General features: G+C 34.5%; 1 protein-coding gene across 3 annotated transcripts; it reads left to right on the plus strand.

The window, feature by feature from the left end:
• Positions 1–4,266: 4,266 nt before the first annotated feature.
• LOC149482355 (uncharacterized) lies at positions 4,267–23,456 on the plus strand. 3 transcript variants are annotated; one of them, XR_016316667.1, is made up of 9 exons: positions 4,267–4,532; positions 13,426–13,490; positions 14,980–15,201; positions 15,579–15,763; positions 16,258–16,392; positions 18,983–19,118; positions 20,000–20,104; positions 20,617–20,823; positions 21,036–21,126. XR_016316667.1 is itself a non-coding variant. In XM_089703814.1 (9 exons), the coding sequence occupies exons 2-9, from the start codon at positions 13,426–13,428 to the stop codon at positions 21,177–21,179; spliced, it is 1,119 nt and encodes a 372-aa protein (XP_089559940.1). In that variant the 5' UTR covers positions 4,275–4,532; the 3' UTR covers positions 21,180–23,456. The 3 variants fall into 3 exon arrangements, 2 of the variants coding, with proteins under 2 accessions (XP_089559940.1, XP_089559941.1); XM_089703814.1 differs by having other exon boundaries at positions 4,275–4,532; positions 20,617–20,743; positions 21,036–23,456; XM_089703815.1 differs by lacking the exon at positions 13,426–13,490 and having other exon boundaries at positions 4,277–4,532; positions 20,617–20,743; positions 21,036–23,456.
• The last annotated feature ends 467 nt before the right edge of the window (positions 23,457–23,923 follow it).

Below are 23,923 nucleotides of genomic sequence, written 5' to 3' on the forward strand. Positions count from 1 at the left end.
ACTTAAATCATACGGTGTAAAGGGCCATATAGATCTATATTAAATGAACAATATATTCAAGGTATTTAATTGGTTAAGGATTAATGCTGTATTGGTTAAAATCGCTTCGAAAATTAGCCATTATTTGTCGTAAAAAGGAAATGACAAAAAAAAGTTATTGTGGGTTATCCATAAGAGATAGACATATACGATCGCGGACTTTTCTGTAGACCTTTTCAATGTATATAATACTTAGTACCTACATTATTTTGATAAAACTCGTAGGTTCAGCCTGCGTTTGCAATGTAAGCGGAAAAAATGTAATTTTTTACGACATCACATTAGAAACCTCAAAAATAACAGTACTTCTCCACTATTTAATGGGTGTTATTATACATATAAACCTTCCTCTTGAATCACTCTATCTATTAAAAAAAACCGCATCAAAATCCGTTGTGTAGTTTCAAAGATTTAAGCGTACAAAGGGACATAGGGACATAGGGACAGAGAAAGCGACTTTGTTTTATACTATGTAGTGATGATAGTCACAAGTGTAGTATATTATTAGTGTAGATTGAGGTCATAAAAAGCATCATAATTTAGATACGTATAGATTTTAATCGGGTGTAATCATTAAACGCATTTTAATTTCTTTTGAAAAATAATGCATAAAAAAGAAAGCTTTGGGACCATTGATCTTTAGCATAAAAATCATGGGCGTATAAAAAAAGACGAACGCCGTATTACGAACAAACAACGTGAAGCCACCGTAGTAAGCTAGCGATCGTGTAAAGACAATGAACACGCACACACTCTCACCATAGTAAGCTAGTCGGCCGCCATTACGTCGTGAACTACCGACTGATTAACTGCGTCACTGTTTCACAAAAAATATTTAAAATGCCGTCTTGCGTGGTTAAATGGTGTCGCAACAGTACAATTTTAAATAACAAAACACAAGGGATTACATTCCACACGGAAGCAAGTTATTTCTTTTATGTTTTAATGACAAAATTATTACTAGAGCAGGCTCCAAGGAGATGTTCGTTTGCAAAAATAGCGGACCTAAATCTGACTTCTGATATATATTGTATAGGTCCCAGACATCCTATAGACAGATGTTGCCAACCAGTTTTGTGGTCCCCCTGCCCGCACCCCGGTAATTAAATATGGCATACAAAGAAAAAAATAAAAATTTCCAAAACATGCCGTGTGGGGTATCAAATGAAAGAACTTATTGAGTAGATCACGAATATATAGCATACTATATACATTTCTTACACTTTCTCTAAGATTTTTTAGAAAATTTACGAAAATGGTCCATTTTTGAGTTAACTTTAAACCACTATAGATTGAAAACTCATGAATATATTTTTTAAATTATTATTTTAAATAATTAACAATAGTCCATTGTTTATGATTCAATAGTTCGTAATATAATATAAGTGAGCTATGTGGTGGATTTGATGAAAATAACTATATACTATATGAACTTGAAAATATACTCGCCATCTTTGAATGCTCCCCCCACTCCCCCATGCAACTATTTCACTGTACGAAATATTGAATCGTAAACAATGGACTATTGTTAATTATTTAAAATAATAATTTAAAAAATATATTTATGAGTTTTCAATCTATAGTGGTTTAAAGTTAACTCAAAAATGGACCATTTTCGTAAATTTTCTAAAAAATCTTAGAGAAAGTGTAAGAAATGTATATAGTATGCTATATATTCGTGATCTACTCAATAAGCTCTTTCATTTGATACCCCACACGGCATGTTTTGGAAATTTTTATTTTTTTCTTTGTATGCCATATTTAATTACCGGGGTGCGGGCAGGGGGACCACAAAACTCGTAGACAGAGAAACCAATAGACAAATTGATAGTTTATGTCGCATTCACACAAGAAAAAGAGCAACTTATGCCGGTGTTGTGTAAAGAAATGAGAGAGAACGATAAAATTTTTTGTTTCACCCAGCGTGCCACTTTTTTCAAGAAAAGAAACCTACTTTGCTAAACAAAGTTTGACAGCTAACTATCGTCTTCCCTAAAAATATAGTTTTTACATGTTCTAAGTTACGTAATTCATGGTATGTTTGGTTTTTAATGATTTAGACTTACTGTTAATACCTTATAAAATAATACCATGGTGCGGTGTAGCGTTAAAGGGTGTTAAAGTGATAGTGGAACGAAAATGCCTGGATTGTCTTTTCACTCGTAAGTATACAACTCTTTATCAGTTTATAGGCCTTCATGATATTTCAGCGTGTTAATATATTGTGTATCACGTGCTGTTGACTTGAATACATTGTTTAAAAACCACAAAAATAACAATTATAAATTTTAACCTAAAAAATTTTGTGTTGCCAACTTTTCTACAAATTGTTACCCACTATTATGGGAAATAATAATATATATTCTGCAGTGTGTATTTAATTAAATATCTGAAATATTCAATGGCTTGTTCCAGTTTTCCTGAACCGGATAATTTACGACAAATTTGGATTGTAGCTACAGGATGAACAGATTGGAAACCAAAACCGAAGGTTAGAAAGTATGTATTACGGCAATCACCACCACCGCGACGCTGCCCCGCCGAAGACAATGGACACTCTTGGTTCCAACTTCCAACATTGAACCGGAGGGACGTAGTTAATTAAGTTAGAGATAATTTAAATGTAATTTTTTTATTACAATAAATTATTATTAAATAAATTTCGTTTTTTTTGCGCGTTCGCGGGTCGGTCGATATAATTAACGTGTGTATCTGTTTATACTTACGAAAATAAACATTCTTTTATTTTTTTTATTTTATTTTATAAAAAATAATGAACAATCGAGTTTTCATCTACATTATCATTACATACACATTTTTATATGGGATTATGATAATGATATATATTATACATACTAGTGGTCCACCCCGGCTTCGCCCGTGGTACATATTTCGCAATAAAAGGTAGCCTATGTCCTTTCTAAGGTATCAAAATATCTACATACCAAATTTCATGCAAATTGTTTTAGTAGTTTAGGCGTGATTGAGTAACAGACAGACAGACAGAGTTACTTTCGCATTTATAATATTATATAGTATGGATTATACAGGGTGTCCCACTGTTGGTATACTAAGCTCAAAGGAGGTTATAGTTTTGCATACGCTGAGTACGTCAAAAATACTTATAAAATTCCAGACGCATTTTTTTTTCAAATAGATGAATTCTTAAAACTCTATGTGTACACCCCTAACAAGCAACCCGCCTAACTTTGCCACCAGCTAGTGAGCTATCGTTTAAGATTATGTTTTCATAAATGAAATGCTCACATTAGAGAAGCGGTATATGCCGGCTGCGCGAAGCTAGAGAAGAAAACATGGATTTTCAGGAAAAATTTAGCAAAAAATTTTTGACGTAATTTTTTTGTTTAAGTATTTTTTTCGTGATCAGTGTATGCAAAACTACAAGTCCCTTCGCGCTTAGTATACCAATAGTGGGACACCCTGTAAAATATATTGGTATGTGTATATACATAATATGTATTACCCATCTAAAAGTAATATGTTTATTATATACTAGCTGCGCTCCGAAAACCATACATACATATGTACATACATAATTACAAACATTTTCTCTTTATAATATTAGTATAAACATGTAAGTATGTAATGTGGATATCTCATTATTATCCACTTATGATAAGTGAATAATGATATTGAGAGATTTGTATCTTACAAATTGCGGGGTAAATTTTCCCTCACATGGTAACCCTAAATATTGTGACGTATTCTTTTTTATCTCTTTCTGCGACACGCAATGCCGGTGTCTATTGGATTCTCTGTCTACGACAAAACTGGTTGGCAACATCTGTCTATAGGATGTCTGGGATCTATACAATATATATCAGAAGTCAGATTTAGGTCCGCGATTTTTGCAAACGAAACTCCACTGAGAGTCCGGTCTATACGGCAAAATTTATAGAAAAAAAATACAGCCGCCATTGTCATCAGACAGCTGTAGCCATAGTGTTGCCATGGCAACATGGCACACACACATGGATGTGTCGCCGCCATGCCATTACTAGGCTTCACTCAATGTTTAGGCGATATATACCGTCCGTCTTTTTTTATACGTCCATGATAAAAATATAATATTTTTCTATAATAAATATGCAATCTACTAATTTGGTAGGTCTCCTTGCTAATGATCACCCTACTCATATTGTGTTATTATTCTATCTCTTTTGTATGCATTGGAATGACAAGGGATAGGGATATATTTTGAGCAAGTTGTGACTTGTCCGCACAAACAAGTTGTTGTTTTTTTTTACTATCATCCCGAGGCCCCGAGCTCCAAAGTTTTCGTTTCTGTATTTGCGCATCCTCCGTCGTGAATTATTGTGTATGTGTTGTGTTTTCATTTATAGTGATAGTTGAGTGTTCAGTGTTGGGTTTAGTGTTTTGAAATAAATAACCTGATGTATTATAACAACCCTAGAACTAGCTGTGAAAATAAAATATTATTGTGAATAGGAATTGGAAGACCAAACAATGCGGTAAGTGTGTTTATTAAATAAATAAAATTAAACACAATTATAATTATTGGTTCAATACTTCTGCATGTAGATTGTAGGTACTTATAGTCTAAGATCCCACCGCAGGATCAGTGCGTTCATCGGTTTTTTGCTGAAAACCGAATTTTTATGTATATTTATAATTAGGAGAATATAATTATATCGACTAGGTTGCCAGTCAACATTTGGGGTTGACTTTAGAAACGTGCGGCACGAATTTCGGCGCGATTTTAATTTTTATCGATCGATAAGGGTGCACTCACACACATCAGTCACCGTCAAGTCACCGATGACTGATCGGTGACGGTTCGTGTACGTATCCACAAACACCAGTCACCGTCATGTTGTCCGTCAGTCACGTCGCCGGTTTTACTGAATCATTGAACACATACATCAGGTTAGTCAGTGATTAGACGTGTGTCACGCTAGAGAACATGTAGCAATTGACGGTAGCATGACGCTGACTGAACTGAGACGTGACGGCACCGGGTGAGTGGGGATAAAAGTATGATACATGTATGGAAAGATTATTTGACGTGCCTGACCGGTGACGTCACTGATAGATTTCGTGCCGGCGACTGTCGTGTGGGAACAGAGTCATACTAGAACTATTGATACATATTTTTTTAAAATCCTGTCCGGTGACGTGCCGTGACGGTGACTGATGTGTGTGAGTGCACCCTAATGATGCCCCGAAACATACATTAGCGGCTTTTCGTGCGGAAACGTGTAATTACAGAGAAATCTTTTTTTTAATTTTTGAGATTATGTTCAAAATTGTTTGAGTTACATTGACAAAACTACAAGAATTGTGTTTGAAAGAGATAACAAATGTCTTAATGTACATATTAAAAACCATAGTTCATTCAAAAGCATGTTGCTGAGGGGACAACAATTCATACGGGTTATTGGCGAGCATAGCATATGATTGTTTGGGGCAATATGGGTATGTTCATAAAAAAGTTAATCACTCAGACCCAGACAACCCATTTGTTGCCTCTGACCCATTTGAGTCCCAGTGGCATGTTGTAAAAAGATTTTTTAAAAAAGATAACTATAACCACCCAGCAAACTTCGGTGATAATATTATAGAATATGTGGAGACGATGGGTGGAAATAAATAAAATGGATCCATTCATTGCCATTGTAAATTGTATCAAACATGTCTACAAGATTTGAAAAATAATTATTTAAAAAAAATGTTTTTATTGTATGCAAGTATAATGCACACAAATTGTTAATCACAGAACCGAATCTGTCCACCCCGATTCCACGTGGTACTTGTCTGTCATACACTAGAGTGTATTTAAAAAGTCGGAGGCGCGGAGGAGCGTGGCGCCCGCGTGTGCTGAGGAGCAGGCAGAGTCAAGCGAGCCGGAGTGGCTGAGGCTGGTCGCCAAAGGCGACCAAAAAGCCGAAGCTACGAAGGCGAGTGAAGACTCCTGCCTGCAACGAGGTACACGGGGGCAAGCGCCACGTTCTGCAGCGCCGGAGCAGTCAAGAAAGCCCATAATCTTCGTTATATTTCTAACTACATCACTACATAGTATAAAACAAAGTCACTTTCTCTATCCCTATGTCCCTTTGTATGCTTAAATCTTTCAAACTACGCAACGGATTTTGATGCGGTTTTTTTTAATAAATAGAGTGATTCAAGAGGAAGGTTTTAGTATATAATTTATTAGGTTTAAGTCAAAGCGGGCGAAGCCGCGGGCGGTAAGCTAGTATAAATATAATCTCAAAAAAAATTAAAAAAAAAATAGAAGGGGGGGTTTCCTCACCCCCCCACTTTATAGGGGGTCTCCTCTTACCTCCCCCCTCCCTTTCCCTCCCCTCCCCCCCCTTAATTCGTGCCGCAAATTTCTAAAGAAATACCAAAATTTGGCCGCAAGCATGTTTAATTAAAATTTTTCTAATCGATTCTAAATTCGGTTCTCAAAAAAATTCGGTTTTCAGCAAAAAACCGATGAACGCATTAATCCTATATTTATAATTTTTATAAGCCAGCAACCCTTATTTGCGGCCGGATTTAATTAGGCAACCATATATGATAATAAATAGAAAAAAAATAGCTTTAATTTGATATATGATTCATAAATGTGCGTTATGAACGTAAAAATAAATCGAAATTATACCTGTTTGCACCAGGCTGCCAAGATGTTGCGGCCAGGTGAAAAGCAGCAACCGTGATTTTTTAGAATTTTTATATCATTTGACGTGATGTAGACTACATTTTATTCAAAAAACAAGTGAACGAATTTTTTTCCCAAAAATCGATTAGAAAAATTTTAATTAAACATGCTTGCGGACAAATTTTGACTGGCAACCTAGTCGATATATATTCTCCTAATTATAAATATACATAAAAATTCGGTTTTCAGCAAAAAACCGATGAACGCACTGATCCTGCAGCCAGATCTCGTACTATTAGTTTGAATCCATACAAGCTGTATTAGTGTAGTTCATATTATCTTTTTAATCATCAGGTTCTATTAAAATATCCTTGTATTTTTTTTATGTTTAATTAATTAAGATAATAATTCTATGTATGTATTTAATTTTGTATTTATGGTGAATAAATGCATTGTTAAATATTAACGCATGTCAATCACATGCAAATATGTAGTTAATTAACAATAATATGATACCTACAATAAATTGAATCATCCTATAGTTAATTCATATTTTAGAGCTTATAGTACTAAACCATAGTTGTAAATAAATTGAAAAGGTTGCTAGTTATACAAGATTTTCTAATTTCTCAAGAGGAAACACTTCTTTTATTTTCTACTTTTATCAGGGGGAGCATAAACAGTAGACCATGTTCTGTTCACTCCCTTTCATGTATAAGTGGCTGTTTACAGTTTGCATGTTTTTACCAGATTTTCAAACGCAGTCTCACTTCCCGTCAAGACTGCGTACATCAAAACTTACAGGGAAGTACCCTGTAAGTTTTGATTCCCTTGCAAATGTCGATATAAGCAAAAATTTGCAGCCTAAATAGCTGCATCTTTTGTTGTGTTGGCTGATTGATAGCTGATGAATTTTGATTTTTTACATCTTTATGGGACCATAGACTTGAGTATACAATACCTATAAATTTCAGCTTGATACCTCCATGCGTTCCTGAGAAAAAAGGTCTTGACAGACAGACAACGGACAACAAAGTGATTGAATTTTTAATCCTTTTAAGGTCTGAACCCAAAAAAAAACACTACATTTGAATTTTTTTTTTGTCGTTTAATTGTTGTGACTGCTTTGTTGGTACTTCTGCCATGTGCACTTTTCAAACTCGTACTCAAACAAACTCAAACATTTTTTTCATTCAATAAGACAAGAAGCGCTTTTGAATCATTTTCCAATTACCAACGATTCGGAAAGCCGTTTCTACAGAGAAGAAACAGCAAGAAACTACATACAACCGTAGTTGCTCTTTTAAAATCATATCAATTTTACAAAATATGTAACTAGGTCTATCATAATAATGATACCAAAGAACTGTCCTGTGGATTTCACAAGGATGTAATTCCGTTGCCGCTATAACAACAAATACTGTATACTAAAAATTAAATATTAAGGGGGGTCCCTATACAATAAACGTGTTTTTTTTTTTGTATTTTGCTCAACATTCGGTCTACAACAAACGTGTTTTCTATTATAGATGATAATACGGAACCCATCGTGCACGAGTCCGACTCGCACTTGACCAGTTATTTTAATTTTGTTCAATATAAGAACAATTGAATATTGACAAAAATTTCCAAAATCATCAGTAAACTATCTTTTCGCTCGCGGTTTTGCATTATTTACTCAGAACTCACAGATGAGAACAGAATACCGTCTATATTCTGCGAAAATCTTTGAGTTTGCGAACATCAATATGTATAACGTTTTGTTTAAAAGTATATTTAATCATTTCCCACACAAAAAGTATAAGTATTGCAATACTGAACAAGATTGCGTCACACTTAATCGCGCCCGTTCTTGTTCCCTTCAACCTGCGCACGCGGCTAACGACATTTTAACTTTTTTATTTTGCTCCCATTCGCATTCGTGAGATCCCGTGCTAGGTACGCGCAGGATGACTCATTCGAAATGTTTACCGGCCACCGCAGGCTAGCGGCTAGCCGATAAATAATGGTATCCAAACCGGACTCTATACCTTTCTTTGCTTACAAGTTAGGTTACATACATATTATTATGTTATGTGTATGTGTGTAATAGATATTTATTTAAGAAAACCACTTTACCACCCTAGTGAATTTCATTAATAGATAATATGTTTTGTGACGGACTAGAAATCCGCCCGCTGCTTCGCCCGCGTTTGTAAAGAAAGACCCCTATTAATTCCCGTTACTGTCGGATTTCCGGGATTAAAAGTAACCTGTATGTCTAATTCTGCGTTTTCAGCTACCTACATACCAAATTTCATTATAATCAGTTCAGTAGTTTTAACGTGAAAGATTAAAAAACATTCATCCTCATAAACTTTCGCGTTTACATAATAATAATAGGTTAAGTTCATAAAACTTTGTTAAAGATGTTGCGACAAATATCAATTCTTATCTTAGTTTCAGTCCAAGTTTATATGTACTTATTATGTACTTACATAATTCTGGCATTACGTATTCGTATTTACTTAATTATTATTTGAATAATAACATTTTTCTTGAATAATAAAATTTAGGTAGGTACCTATCTGTTCGAAGACGGGCGCGGGCGGTGAACCAGTTGCGATTAGGGGCGGTACCTATATTATTTTCATGGCCTTTTATCAAGCTATCATCTGCCAATATAGGTATAGAACTATAGAGAATTAAATAATATAGTTGTTAGGTACCTAGTTATATTTATTTTGTATGATATAAAACAGTAACTTATCTCGGGATAATATTATGCATACGTACCTACCAAGATTTGTGTAATCTACAGCCAAGTTACGTACCTACAATATAGGAAGCTGTAATTTCATTACTTAATATTCTTTAATATCTCGAATTTCGGCCTCCCACAATGTTGACGATTCCAATAATAATATACCTACTACTAACGTCAAGGTTATTCACTACGCGAGATTTTATGAGTGTACATTTTCATTATAACGTCGCGACGGTGTAGTAGGTATATAGCTCTATAAATAGCTCTCAATTCTCGAACAATACCTACTCGTAAGGTATATTTTTCAAGCTTACCTTCTGACTTCTCCAAATCTTTTTATATCTTGAGTCAATTTTTAATTATGTGAAGTGAGATTTCTATGATTTGTTTTGAATATTTTGAGTTACTTATCTAATTATAAATATGTTAATTATAAGATAATACAGAGGTATTAATTATTACTTATACTTCACATAGCGTATAGGTACCTATAACTAAATATTAATTATTATCTTAAATAATTACCTAATTGTATACCTACAGCATCTAAGTTTTATATACATATTTACGACCTATACACTTGATCCAGTAATGTTTTATTGTTTAACTAGCTTTTCGCCCGCGGCTTCGCCCGCTTTGTCTAAAACCTAATAAACTATATACTAAAACCTTCCTCTTGAATCACTCTATTTGCAAGATATACCTTATATATTTGGATAAATTTTATAAAAAATATTGATTCTTCTTCACAAAAAACAGTCAAAACTGTACCATATTGTACCTACTGACTATAAGGCCGTGTCCGCACTGCGGATATTTTCCGCGCGTATTTTTATCCGCAATTCTGTAACACGTTGAATACAATGAGAGTCAGCATTGGCGGAATAAAATCCGCGCGGAAAAAAAAAACGCTAATTAGTCACAAATCTGTGATTTGGTGCAGATTTTTTCCGCGCGGATATTTTGTGCAGTATGGCAGTATGACTATGTTCGCACTGCGGAATTAAAATCCGCGGGTTTTGCTTGTCAGTCGTGCACTGACAACGCAAAAAAACAAAGCTCAAATCTGTAAACGGGTGAATCCAGTGATCACGGCTTCTTTTGATACGTCTGTTACGTGGCCGCCGTAGTAGCAAGTAGGTAAATCAAAATTGATCGGTTAACCATTTAAGTTGTTCGTTTTGTACGGCGAACTGCATCGAACTGAAAATTCCGCGCGGAATTTTATCCGCAGTGCGTATAGGTGTAATTTTGATCGCGGAATAATAACGCGCGGAAAATATCCGCAGTGCGGACACGGCCTAAATCTTGTCAATTTAACCTTAGGTACAGATACCTTCCTTGATCCACTATTCAGGGTGTCCCAACTCCCAAGAAGTAGTGATATACAGAAGCTGGGAGGTAGAGGACCTACAGCTGTGCTAGAGGGCTGTACAAATCGTAGAGGCTATACATGTATAAGGCAGGCGTCACCGCCCACCCTGCATGCGCAGGCCGCAACCACCTATCCATCTTTCAGGGTATCTTTGCTCTATAGCATGGCCTCCACGGTCCCCCGACCTAAACCCCATTGATTTTGGAGATACTACAAAGACCTCGCCTACTCGAGAGAATGCCACAATTTGGACAAATTAACCCTTTTACTTGAATTGAGCAACAGGGGGGCTAATTTGGATATTTCTTGTAATTAAAGACCTTTTAATTGGTTTTACTTTGCATTAATCATCATGTAAATTAAAATTTTGCACTTACCACATTTAGATTTCAATTTTTCGATTGATGCTTTATGAATAATAAAATTAAATATTCAGGGTACCTAACTGATAGATAGAGCAAGTTTTTAAAAGCCATACGGTAATTTTTTTATTTGATTTTATTTTTTTAAGGTCCCTTCACCCTTGAAGTTGTGAACGTCCTGGGTAATTTTATCTATCTTGGCATTTTCATAATTGATAATTCCTTTTTTTTATTTCATTTAAAGATCTAACGATAGTACTTAAATGTTACCATACTGAATTGGCCTTAGCTTAGCACATAAAAAAGGGGAATAATCACAGACATGTATATTTAAGTAGACAACGCAAGTACCGCGATCTGTATGAAAACCAAGCGTGTCATATTTTTTGTACTGACCTTGACGCGTTATGACGTCACGAGTGCTTTTTAGTGATGTTAATTTCATTTTACGCTAAATCGATTAGGCCGCCACTCGCGCGGCGATTCTAGTATCGTCCTATCCCATCGAAGTAAATCGAAAGAAATCAGATCAAACTAGATCTATGTCTAAGAGGTAGTCAAATAAATGAATCGTAATCGATTACTAAATCGATTCAAGACAGAAGAATGATAATTACCATAGACAGAGGGATGATAAAATAAAGTTATAAACCTTTTAATATTCTAACAAGTAAACTAAAGTGTTTTAACTTTTTCTTACATATGCCCATTGAGTTACCATGTACAACGTACTAGAGAGGCCATCGAAAGAAAGTAATGAAACTGTCAATCAATCAATCTTTATGTCCCGTTGCATCGATCCATTTTCCTTTTATGTTCGGGTTACTTGGAAAACTGAAAAAACAAACATAGTCTAAGCAATAAGGAGTTTTCTTAAAAAACTCCCAAGATGACACTTTAACTAATGGCGTCCATGTCATAATATTTATTTTTAGTACCTTTGTATTAAAATACTTAAAAGTTCTAGGTCAAGTCGTATTAAATGACAAAAAAAATCTATGCCTTTTTTTCTGAAAAATTGCTCCTTCAAATTATCATTTTTCTGTTCGATTATAAAATCGATTAGAATCGAGAACTGTTGCATCAAATGAACATCACTAACCACATAATTGGACAGAAAAATGAGAACAGAAAAATGAGAAGACGCTATTCATTGCTTGTTATCATACGACGCGATCTTTACCGTGCCAAGTAAAAGCCGCAATGTATTCCGAATCATTTCGTATGATTTGGTATCCGTGTTTGTCACGATCGTTTTCCACAGATATTCTTTATTTGATTTTAAAATAAATAGTGCATATTCTGATTAGAAAATTACTTACCGGTGGAAGGAAACATCTATGCTAACAGCTGTGGAGTTTCTACAGTTTATAACGGCGCAATTCGGCATTTTACTTTATTCAGCTTCACGTCTTTCCTTGGCGAACTGCAAGCGCGGACTGAGTGTAGGCCAGCGTCAAGTAAGTTTCATAAACTTAGTTTGGACACGGGAAGTACATACACTCGCTTAGTCTATCTTGATACATGTCTGTGGGAATAATAAAACCAAGCATCTACAGCAAAAATTTTCGTCACCATAAGTATTAATCTCATCATACTCGTAACTCGGCGATAGGTGAAAATTTGAAAAAAAAAACGTCATAAGTCATAACTCTGAAAATACGAAAAATCGCATAACATACATATGGGAGTGATTCGGATAGCCCTCTGGGTCCTCTACCTCCAAGCTTCAGTATATCACTACTTCTTGGGACAACCTGTATATAATAATTATTTTTTTACTAGGTACATAAGTACAACTTAATACCTACTTATAATTTAAGTATATGATATTGTACTTACATCGTCACTATTTATATAAATTATTATACCTAAGTTGTTACTGTTATAACATAATTAAATATATATTTATGTTTATCATTCATGTGTAAGTAACGAGAAGTAACGTCATAACTCATAGCAGTCATAGTAACAGTGGTAACATAGTAATTTAAAGTCCATAAATACGCCTAGCTCTACTGCCTAGCCTAGCTGTTTATTATATGGAAAATATTTTTTTTTTCTAAAACAAAAAAGAAAGTGTAGTAATATTATAAAAATTAAAATTAAAATCAATCCAGGTGATTAGTATCTTGGTCGAAGAATGCCGGGTAAACACAAGTTACCGATTGATTAGGACAAGTTTTAACTTGCCCTAAATGTGAAGCCTGCAGGTTATTATTCCAGGGATTAGTATTGAAATGTCTTTTGTTTTGATTAGATGGTGTCACAAAAAACACAGAAGATTCAGAAACGAAATCATTTAGCGGCAATAATGGACTTGGGGTATGTATTTTGATAACCTTTTAATAAAGTGTTAATACCTATAATTTACAATAAATGATTGAAAAATATTACCGATATGAAATTGTGCGGCTAAACTTAGAGTATGGAAATTGAAAGTACCAGTAGCTTTTATCTGAACCGATTGCATCACCGACGGTTTTAGTAGATCTCGCATAAAGGACACGTGTGGATTTAGTATAAATTAAAATAGTGCAGTGAATAAGCAGATCGTCGACTTGTCGTGAGGCCTACTCTGACGCATGACCGCTGCATATGCCTCTCTCTCCTGTTTCAATAATCGTTGTTTTGCACACCTCCTTTTAGTTACAAGTCCTGTTTTCTTTGTAGCAAATCGTTCAACCATCCTCGTTTATCGTAATAATGGCCTAATGCAATCACTGTCAATTAAAATGTGTATCGTAAATAGAAATGTTAAAATAATCTTTACATTCTATTAAGTATTAATTATACGGTTTATACCTATTGTTTGTGTCCGCCTCGTTATAAACGAGTAGAATATTCTAATTATTAGTTTTATTATGGAAACAAACAAAGGCATTAAAATATTACGTCGGGTGTTACAAAGCTAAAGCTGCGTATGCACATTTTTAAGATGAGAATAGATAACTTAAATATTAATAGCATTGTTATAATTAATTGTAAAATCCTACTATGCCCGTTGATAGGTATATAATAATTGACAGATAAGGAGAATGGTATTACAGATCATGCCACTTTATCAATATCGTCCTGCGATGCGTCAGCGCCACGACCGGTGCGCAAACACCGAGAACCGAGATCTTATATCATGTGCACATAAAGGATATTATGTATATATTTTTCATATGTTTCGTTTAACAACGACGCACAATACTTATTTCAATGACGACGTGGCAGAAGGTTATTATGCTGACGCTGAATATTTTATGATAAAACAATCGACATAATAAAAATATTATTATTATTGTAATAAACTTGTTATAATTTGTAACAGGTGTTGATTTTTTATTTATTTTAATATTTTGAGATAAACTATTTATTTATATACTTAATTGAATTTACAACAAAATAAAATTCTAAAAGTAGGTGATGTTTATTTTATTTTTCAGTATTATATGCAACCAAATGGTTGATAAAACAACTTAAAATATACTTTGAAATACGAAATGATAATAATTTTGCACATAATGTAGGTAACAATGAAATGAACTCATAATTAACGAACCTACCAAAATGACTCAAGAGCTTTGTTGTTTTTTGTGATCGCACGAAGTTTTATTTTTTGATAAATGAAGTACCTACTTGCCTATGGAGTTTGTCGAGATAGACAGATACCTATATCATCAGTCATCTAGTAGTCATCACCCTAAGACCATCTGCAGGAGCGGAGCAATGCGGGTAAAACCGCGGGGCACAGCTAGTATTTACTATTTACCATAGACATTAGACATGGAGATATAATCTTAACTAATGAAAAAAATTCTTTCAGGGCCTTGGTAGCCTGTTTGGTAACATCGTCCTTGTGCAGGACGGCGCTTGCCCAGTCGAGCGTGTGCGATAGCGACGATCAATGTGAAAAAGGTTTCTACTGCGAAACCGAGGCCTTCGCTTGCAGGAAATGTCTCAGCTGTGATCAACTGAAACGGGATCCGCCGCTCGGCTCACCGCCTTGCATCAAGTCTGTAGCACAGTGTGGATCTTGCTTTAAAGGGTAATTTACATTTTTTAATACATCTTTCTATATTACATCTTTCAACATTTTATTAGCCATGTATGGATTATGCACCTGCTTGCCAATCTCGTGCTGATTTTACTGCGTTTGTTATGCTATCAATAATCAATATGTTTTTTATTATACTATAAACGACAATTAGGCTTGTAGATAATTATAATTGAATGTAAAGTATGCATTATATTGATAACATAACTACGGATAAGCTACAACACATATTCCCTATCCTCATTATCAACTCGTAAAATAATCAGTGCAACAATGCATGCATTCTCATTTTAATTACAGCGTAAACAAACGATGAGTCAATGCATTATCTCTGTATCGCAAATGAGCACAATATTGTATGTTTGCAGGTTGGTAGCGGATTTGCGGGGGGATGTGAACTCGGCCTGCGTGTTGCCGGACTCCCGTGGGCACGATGCGTTGCCGGCCTATGTGTGGGTGGCGGTCAGCTTCGGCTTACTTGTCTTTGTCGTCCTTGCTGTACTCCTCGTGGTCTACGTCTTCCGGAATATGTACACCTTCAGAATATTGGCCTGTAAGTACGCACTTACGCTCAATTGGCAATGACCCTTTTGTGAAAACCAGTGACCTACTTAATTGCGGTTAAAGTCTAAAAAAGATGTTTTATTGTTAATGATGAGCAATGTGATGGTATGTGGTTAAATGTGTATAAGTAAAAATGTGGTTAATTAATTAAATACGAAGGTACCTATGTTTTTAATTAATTGGTAATTATATATAATGTTAAACGGGTACAAATGTAGCAGTTATCTCATTTAAATATTATTTTCCCGATAAAAAAAAAGAGTTTTGCTAGCTGCATTTTCAGGCATTTTTATTTATTATACCCGACTATGTAATGCTAAAAGAAGACGGGTATCTCGTAATAGTGTATGCTCATAGCATAACATATAAACTACAACCCTATCATAGTTTAACCAATGCAGAACACAATTGTTTCTCATACGGGGTTATTGTATTTTTTTACATTATATTACTTTATTATTTCTAAACATTCCATTCCCTCAGCGACCCGCACGTCCGTGCAGTCCCCGTACAACGGGAGCGGCCCGCCCGCGAGCGCGCCGGAGCCGCCGCCGCCGTACAACGCGCAGTACACGCCCGTGCGACCGTCTTCACCGCCCGCTGATGCCGCTAACGATGGTATCATCACTTAACCTAGTATTGTGACGTGACAACGTCTTCGATAGAGCCGGCTGCACGCACGAAAAAACATGACTCATGCGGCGTTGCCTTGCTCTGAGGCGTTCCATGTATGGCTTGAAGTGCAAGCGAGAGCGCGGAACGAGCGACAAAGAAGCACAATCAGACGTTGTCACGTTCAACTATCGTCAGTAAAGGACTTTACAGACAACCATTTTTTTGTTTGATTTTACGCTAGTATGAAATTTTTCATTTAAAAATTAAAGACTAACGGATTTTTTTCATTCTATTATTGTTCCTACGTTTTTCACACTTTTCGAGCGTGGTCAGACTACCCGTGACCAAATAGTACAGTAGAATCTATAAGATGAACATCAAGGGAACCACGAAGAAATTCGAGCTCTTCAGTCAACTTATCAGTTATCGATGTTTGACAGAGGTTCAACTACTCGCTTTTCGCCCGCGGCTTTACGTGCGTGGATTTCATGGAAATTTTGATAACTCATAATATTGTGGGTAGAGTAGATATTAAAAGTATCGTACTTGTTGAATTGACGAGTTCAAATTATTTCCACAGTCTTATTAGTTTATATACAGTGGTGGACGTTTATTTAGAAACACGTAACAGGATGAAGTAGTCATCAAATTTATTTACTTTTGTGTATTAACGTATTAGTGATTAAGCATTATTTCATATGTAATAGAACACCCGTTAATCTAGTTTTATAATAAATTGCTTATTTTTAATCAAACGTTAGCTTAAATTAATAAAATTAAACAACTTTAAGTGAAACCTGATTTCCAAGCATTTTCAGTCTGGACAACAAATTAGAAACAGCATGCTTCGAGTGTTCCAAAGTCAAAACCTGTTGAAATGCCGACAATATTTTTTTCTTCTACAAATATTTGCACCGTTTTTTAAACATTCCGTATAAAAGTTTCTGAAAATTAATTTGCTTTGCAGTATAAATGGGTAAAAGTAACAATTGTGACCCATCAACAAGAAAAATAATTTTAAGTTTACATTTTGACAAAAACTGGAGTTACAGGAAAGAATAAAATCATTTAGAGTGTTTGATAAAAAGATATTCATTGCTACAGTTTATTTAAAAGAGCATGGTACTTCTGATTAAGTGCCTAAAAAAGCTCGACCATGAAAAACCACTGCTCGCGAGCATAAGCAAATAATTATTTTCTCAAAGATGGATCCATTTAAAGGTTCCAATTCTATTAGAAATAGCGTTAAAAATTAAAATAAATTTCCATATTACTAAACAATATTGAACATAGTATTGTTACTCCTATCTCTTATTATTATTATTGTAGCGTTAAAAATTAAAATAAATTTCCATATTACTAAACAATATTATTTTCAAACAAAGAACTTTTTATTTTTTAACAATATCTAATGTGTTAGTAGGAAGTAAGGATCATTGATTGACTGAATCTTATCTCAAAATGAACGACCTTGCGGTTTTCCTCGACGCATAGCCTTTACAGGATAATAAACTGATTATTGTTGTTGGAATGAAAGTGAATCATGTCGCCTCTGACGCAGTTGGGAGCTGCATAATTTACATTTTAATGCACCCAAACAAGTTTTGAGGATCGGATGTTGAGTTATAAAAGTAGATATTTTCTCGGAATACATGTTTGCAATTATTTAATCTATAAATGTTTAGCGGGATGATAAATTAAAGGGGGAAATACAAATAGTTATTCAGTATATTTTTTTTAAATATATACAATCACACATGTTATTTAATTCCTACTCGAATACTTAGGTAATCTAATTAAAATCCCCAGGTAAAAGATTATCTCTGTAAAACAGATGGACGAAAATATTCTTTAACAAACACAGAAAACATACTTGTTAAGACCAGGCACTCTTAAATAATTTCTGGCACTGAGAGACCGGTTACAGGTGCTAGACGCTAACACAGCCGTAATAAAGTTGAATATCGCGTGTGCTCTTTGATCGCGTTCGAACTCGAAACTAATTCTCGGAATAAATGCAAATTCACATAAAATTTAGGGAGCCTTCTCTTAAGTGTATCTACATGCTCAGAGCCGTGGGGTTCAGAAGCGGGCATTAACCTAGAACGATAGATATATAAACAGAAGAAAATATTGAAGGTTGTTATAGATTGTCTAATCTAAAAATGAACGCCCTTCCACTAAACTTAATTGTTTCAATGTGTGAGGACAAATAATTATTGAACCACTTTATATGTGTGCGCGCGTCGATTCTACTGCAAACTTTGACACTCGCGCACTGATTTGTCAACTAATCGGGCGATCAGTTCAGGTGCCTAGCATTGTATGGCGGGGAGAGCGCGCTATGTACGGAATGACACGTCCGTTCTGTCGTGCATCGCGTCATTTATGCACTAGTTGGCCAACTGGTCCTGTCGTTCGGGCATGGACGGGACTGGAGGACTGAACGACCAATGAGGCAGACCAATTTGTGTGTATTGCGTCTATACACGTACTTTGAATGTGAGCGTAAACACAGTGGAGGGGCGTTCATTTTTAGATTAGACAATCTCTACTCAGATAGAAAATACTTATTTATTATGTTGTTATTTAGAGTCGTGGAGCTTCGTGAAGCGGGCGCCAGCGAACGGTCGTCGCGGGGAACGCGAGTCGGCGGGCTCCCAGGCGGCGCGTGTGTTCAACAATCCGAGCTATGTGCGAGGGCCACATCTCGCTAACTTGCCGCCTAGGTATGTTTGTTTCATTTATTGACGTGACAACGTCTTATAATTCGATAAAGCCGGCTGCACGCACGAAAAAACATGACTCATGCGGCGTTACGTCGCTCTGACTCATCTGAGGCGTTCCATGTAAGGCTTGAAGTGCGAGCGAGAGCGCGGAACGAGCGACAAAGAAGCACAATCGGACGTTGTCACGTTCAATGTTTTCTTGCAAATTTTTGATAGGTAAAATGTATGCTCTTGGTACTTGAAAATTGTTTTTAAGACTTCAATAAAGTTAGAGGAATTGAAAATTTTGGTTATTTTCAATTACTCCTCTCGTTAATTGAGTAGTGTATGTGGATAGTTGTATACAGATTTATTCAGATCGATATTGTTCTTGCGATATTTATAAGATGTGGAGATGATAAAATCATAAAAATGTACTCATTTGATACGATTAAAATAAACATTTCTAATCTTACAAAATGTTGCAATACAATTATCTATACTTACTAATAATATAAAGCTGAAAAGTTTGTTTATTTGAACGCGCTTATCTCGGCAACTATTGGTCCGATTTGAAAAAATTCTTTTGGTGTTAGATATCGAGGAAAGCTATACCTGATATATCATCTCGCTGAGAGCAACAGAAGCGAAGCACTGCGGGTAAAACCTCGGAGCGCAGCTAGTATTAATAAGCTATTGCATAGCTTCTATCGCGGGCCTTGAGTGCGGGGACCGAATCGAGAAATTCCGTAACGAAAAAAACTTCACGCTCGTGGGGAGCGGGCACGGAGGTGTGGCTTGAAGTTGAAGGCATAGCATGCAATAGCTTTACCGCGGCAGTCCCCGAGTGCCACACGTCTTATTTTAATAGTATGAATAAAATGAATATTAAATTCCATCAGCTACGACACCGGTGCGGGTGAGAGTGAGGAAGAGCGAGGGGGTGTACACGATGAAGACACTATGGAGAGCACGTGGACGCCCCAACCGGACACGCATGCGCACACGTGAGTTACGTTCGATATAAATAATGTATTGATAATGGAGATAAATGAGGTTCCAAAAATATTAAACAGCTGTTTTTTTATTATGGTACATTATTTGGTGTGTAAGCTTTTAGAATCATTTTATTAATTTTGTCATAACAATTTATAAGCGTTGTTTTTAAATTGTGCGATACAAACATAACTGTGCAGTTCTTCGTCCATAATGAAATATTATTTTTTTGGATTCTTACTAGCGAATATAGTGATAATAGTCAACATACTCTAAAGAAAGTCTATAAGTCCATACTAATTTTTTGTTTACTAGTTTTTTGTTTGCTTGAACGCGCTAATCTCCCGATCCGATTAAAAAATATTTAAGTGTTAGATAGCCCATTTATTGAGGAAGGCATATATATCATCATTCTAACAATAAAAGGAGAGGAGCAATGCGGGTAAAACCTCGGGGAACGGCTAGTAATAAGTAAATATGAAGTAAAATAGATGAATTGTAAGACTTTTATTTCACATTGCAGGCCAGTATCAGGCGCAGAAACAGGCAACACAGGTGTGAGCAACACAAGCGCAGAACTCTCAAGTCTCCTCGCCGCGGCACGGTCGACCGCGCTGCTGCGCACGCCGCACTGCGCGCCCGCGTCACAGGTCTTCGCCTAGCCGTTTCATTAAATGCCTGGTGTCAGTCAGGCGGTTAATTGAATGATGCTGTTTTGTAACGGGTGATGGTTGTAAATGACGTTGTTTTAACTAAAAGGCTGCGATATGTTGTAATACACAGATCACATACACTTATGCACTTTTGATACAATTTTTCTTTCATCAAATCAAACAGTACACTCGCACATTTCTACTCGATCGATATTTATAAACTAGCTTTCTTTAAATGTAAAAAATTCTAATACAGTACTTTAAATTAACCTCTTTTTTCCATAAACAGGATTCAAACAACAATAGAAGTTCCGGCGAGACGACAATGGGCAACGGAGAAATGGGCGGCCCTTCGAACACCGGCCCTTCTTTCATCATCAATGTAGTACAAAACATCAACACAGTTCAACAACAGAATGACGTCACACTTTAACACCTGTGACGTCACGACCTAGTACTGTTGCCTTTAGTATACGATAATCGATTTGCTCAACGCAACTTTGAGATTATAAGCATTTATATGATGATTGAGGATCTTCCCGCATTTTAGTGCGTTTTTAATAGTAATATTTGGTGCCTTAGCCCTAGGTTATGAGATTCCGCCGAATTATAACATACTACGTAATGTTTTACGTACTCTGTTATACCTGTGATTTAGTTCGTTATATTTATTTTTGTTTTCAATTCAGTTTCTAATTCGTTACTTACATAGCGGTAGATATTACTATTAGATATATTTTTATGTGCTATTGAAATGAAATAAATATAGTTTTAGGTAGAAAACAATTTACTGCCATTTTTGCATGTATTTTACTTGTATGTGTAAGTATCTATTGTCTTACATATAAGTTAACGGAAACTGTATAAGAATAATATAAGATCTAAAACGGATAAATATTTTGTTTCATAAAGTAGATGTTTGCTTAAGAAATATCACGTTTTTTTCTATTCAATATTAAGTTTGTAAATAAGATACCTTCTCATTAGCAAGTTGGAAATTATAAGACGGTTATACATAATATTATCCAAAGTTAACAGTTTACCAGTTTGACATATTAAAGTAATACATTTGAATCGAGTTTTTTTAAATGTAAAGAAAAGAAACAAAAAAAGTAGTAAATATATCAAAAAATAAAAGATGACTGATAATAGTAAAAAATACTTTCTAAAATATAAGTATTTAAAAAAATGAATTAGTCTCAATATCATATTGATATTTTTAATTTAAAAAGACTAAAACAAGGCTGGACCCTGAAATAGTTTTTCATCCCCCAATTAACTACTCTTGAGGATTTTGATTAAATATTATCTTTACGTAATTGGTATTATACTAGCGATCTGATTGAAAATTTTTAATACTGTTGGAAATTCGCATATGTACCCGCTTATTGCAAACATATGTACATAATAATACAGAACACAACAATAACTTTTTCATTCAACACAATAAAAATACTTTTTATGCCTTCGTCCCTTTGGTTATTTTAATGCTAGAAGCTTAATTTTTATCCGATTTATACTTACCCATAAGGTGTTTATGTTTAGAATTGAAGAATGTAAGCGGTTTATCTCAGTAAAATAAATATTTTAAAATAAGTATAATATGATTTTGAAATTATAATTGTTTTTTAGCATAATATGGTGCTCATTTAAGTATATTTTTATACATATTTTATGGTATTGTGTACTTCATTATTGGTAATGTAAGGTTTGATTATTAATATTGCTCATGTATATTTTACGAAAGGCTTTCATACTAAATCTTTTATTAATTACGCAATAAAAAATAATTAACCTTTTTAAACAAAACGATAAATATATTTATGTATTGTATTAGAAATTTTTGCTCACATTTTATTACTGTAGCTCATATGTAGTAAAACTGAAGGTTATGTTAATTGGTAAAAGTATAATATTTAAGCAGCTTGACCAGTTTAATGATTTTCAATATTATCAAATCAAATAGCAAAATTTAATTTAATTTTATGTATTTCAATTGAAATTTGGATCTGTGAGTGATCTCGTTTTTTTAGTTTCCAGATTATAACACACGTCGTGGTATAGATATACATATGTATTATAGTAACAATAAATTGTCTTCCAAAAAAAATTTATAAAATATTTATTTTGAAACATAAATTACGGAAAAAATTACGATACCATCCTTGAATATTATAAGATTATAATGTAATTAATTGTCCATAGATGTGAAACAAATAAGTATATTTTGGTTATAGCAGCTAATTGATCTACGGTTCTGTTAATTCCTTTGTAAATAGTTGTGCCATTGATTTAAAAAAGTTTTTAATATAAGTTTAGTTGAAAATTTGTGTATAAGGCACGAACATGTCAACACAAACATGTAAAAAACGATCGATACGAAACGATATTATTTATGTATAAGTTGTAAATTCTATATATTATTTCAATTTCAATGGTAAGATTTCTTCGGTAAATATTAATGAACAAACTAATTGGGAACAAAATGAAGTGCCTTATCGCGATGAACTGGCTGTGAAGCACTTTTTATAAAGCAATTTTATTGTTATATACTGTTTTAATAATGTCAATTAATGTAAAAATCTTCCTTACCAGAAAATTGTTATTAAGGTATGAACATGACCAATGCAACTAGTCAGGTCATAAAAGTTTTTATAAGTGAATACCTGTAGAAAGGAATGTTTTTACAAATAAAACGATTTAATTTACACTTTATTTTTTATTTCTGCAACCCTTCTTAGTTATAAACATGAAATGTTACAATCACAGGAAATAAACATACACGAAACATTATTTTTATTGATAAAAAAAATGGCTAAAATTGAAACATTTTATAGCGAGTTTTAACAAACTCAAATACATATTTTATTTATCAATCAGGCTTCTTCTAGAAGTACTTTTGAATCGACATAACATATTTTAACATTTACCGACGATTCGGAAAGAAATTTAAAAAAGGACTTCGAAAAGAAAAAGTGATCAAATGAAGCCCGCCATGGTTCTAATTACCAAACAGTGAATCTATTATCTATCATTGAAAGGCAAGCAACATATCTTTACAAAAAGTGAAGCTTAAAATTAGTAGTATTAGTAGGTACCAACTTGGTAAGAAATTGAGTAGTAAGAAAGTAAGTAAAAATTATATCGTGCTGTTCATTGCTGAGCTGGGTGTAACTG

Source organism: Colias philodice, chromosome 15 (assembly GCF_061535455.1).
Source record: "Colias philodice isolate Cphi_HAF_F1 chromosome 15, ilColPhil1 Martin Lab GWU primary, whole genome shotgun sequence".
Taxonomy (NCBI): Eukaryota; Metazoa; Arthropoda; class Insecta; order Lepidoptera; family Pieridae; genus Colias; species Colias philodice.

Coding starts and splice junctions, on each gene's coding strand:
- LOC149482355 (XM_089703814.1), top strand. CDS start 13,426: ATGGTGTCACAAAAAACACAGAAGATTCAGAAACGAAATCATTTAGCG. Junction 13,491..14,979: donor GCGGCAATAATGGACTTGGG/GTATGTATTTTG, acceptor AAATTCTTTCAG/GGCCTTGGTAGCCTGTTTGG. Junction 20,744..21,035: donor ACTGCGCGCCCGCGTCACAG/GTCTTCGCCTAG, acceptor TTCCATAAACAG/GATTCAAACAACAATAGAAG.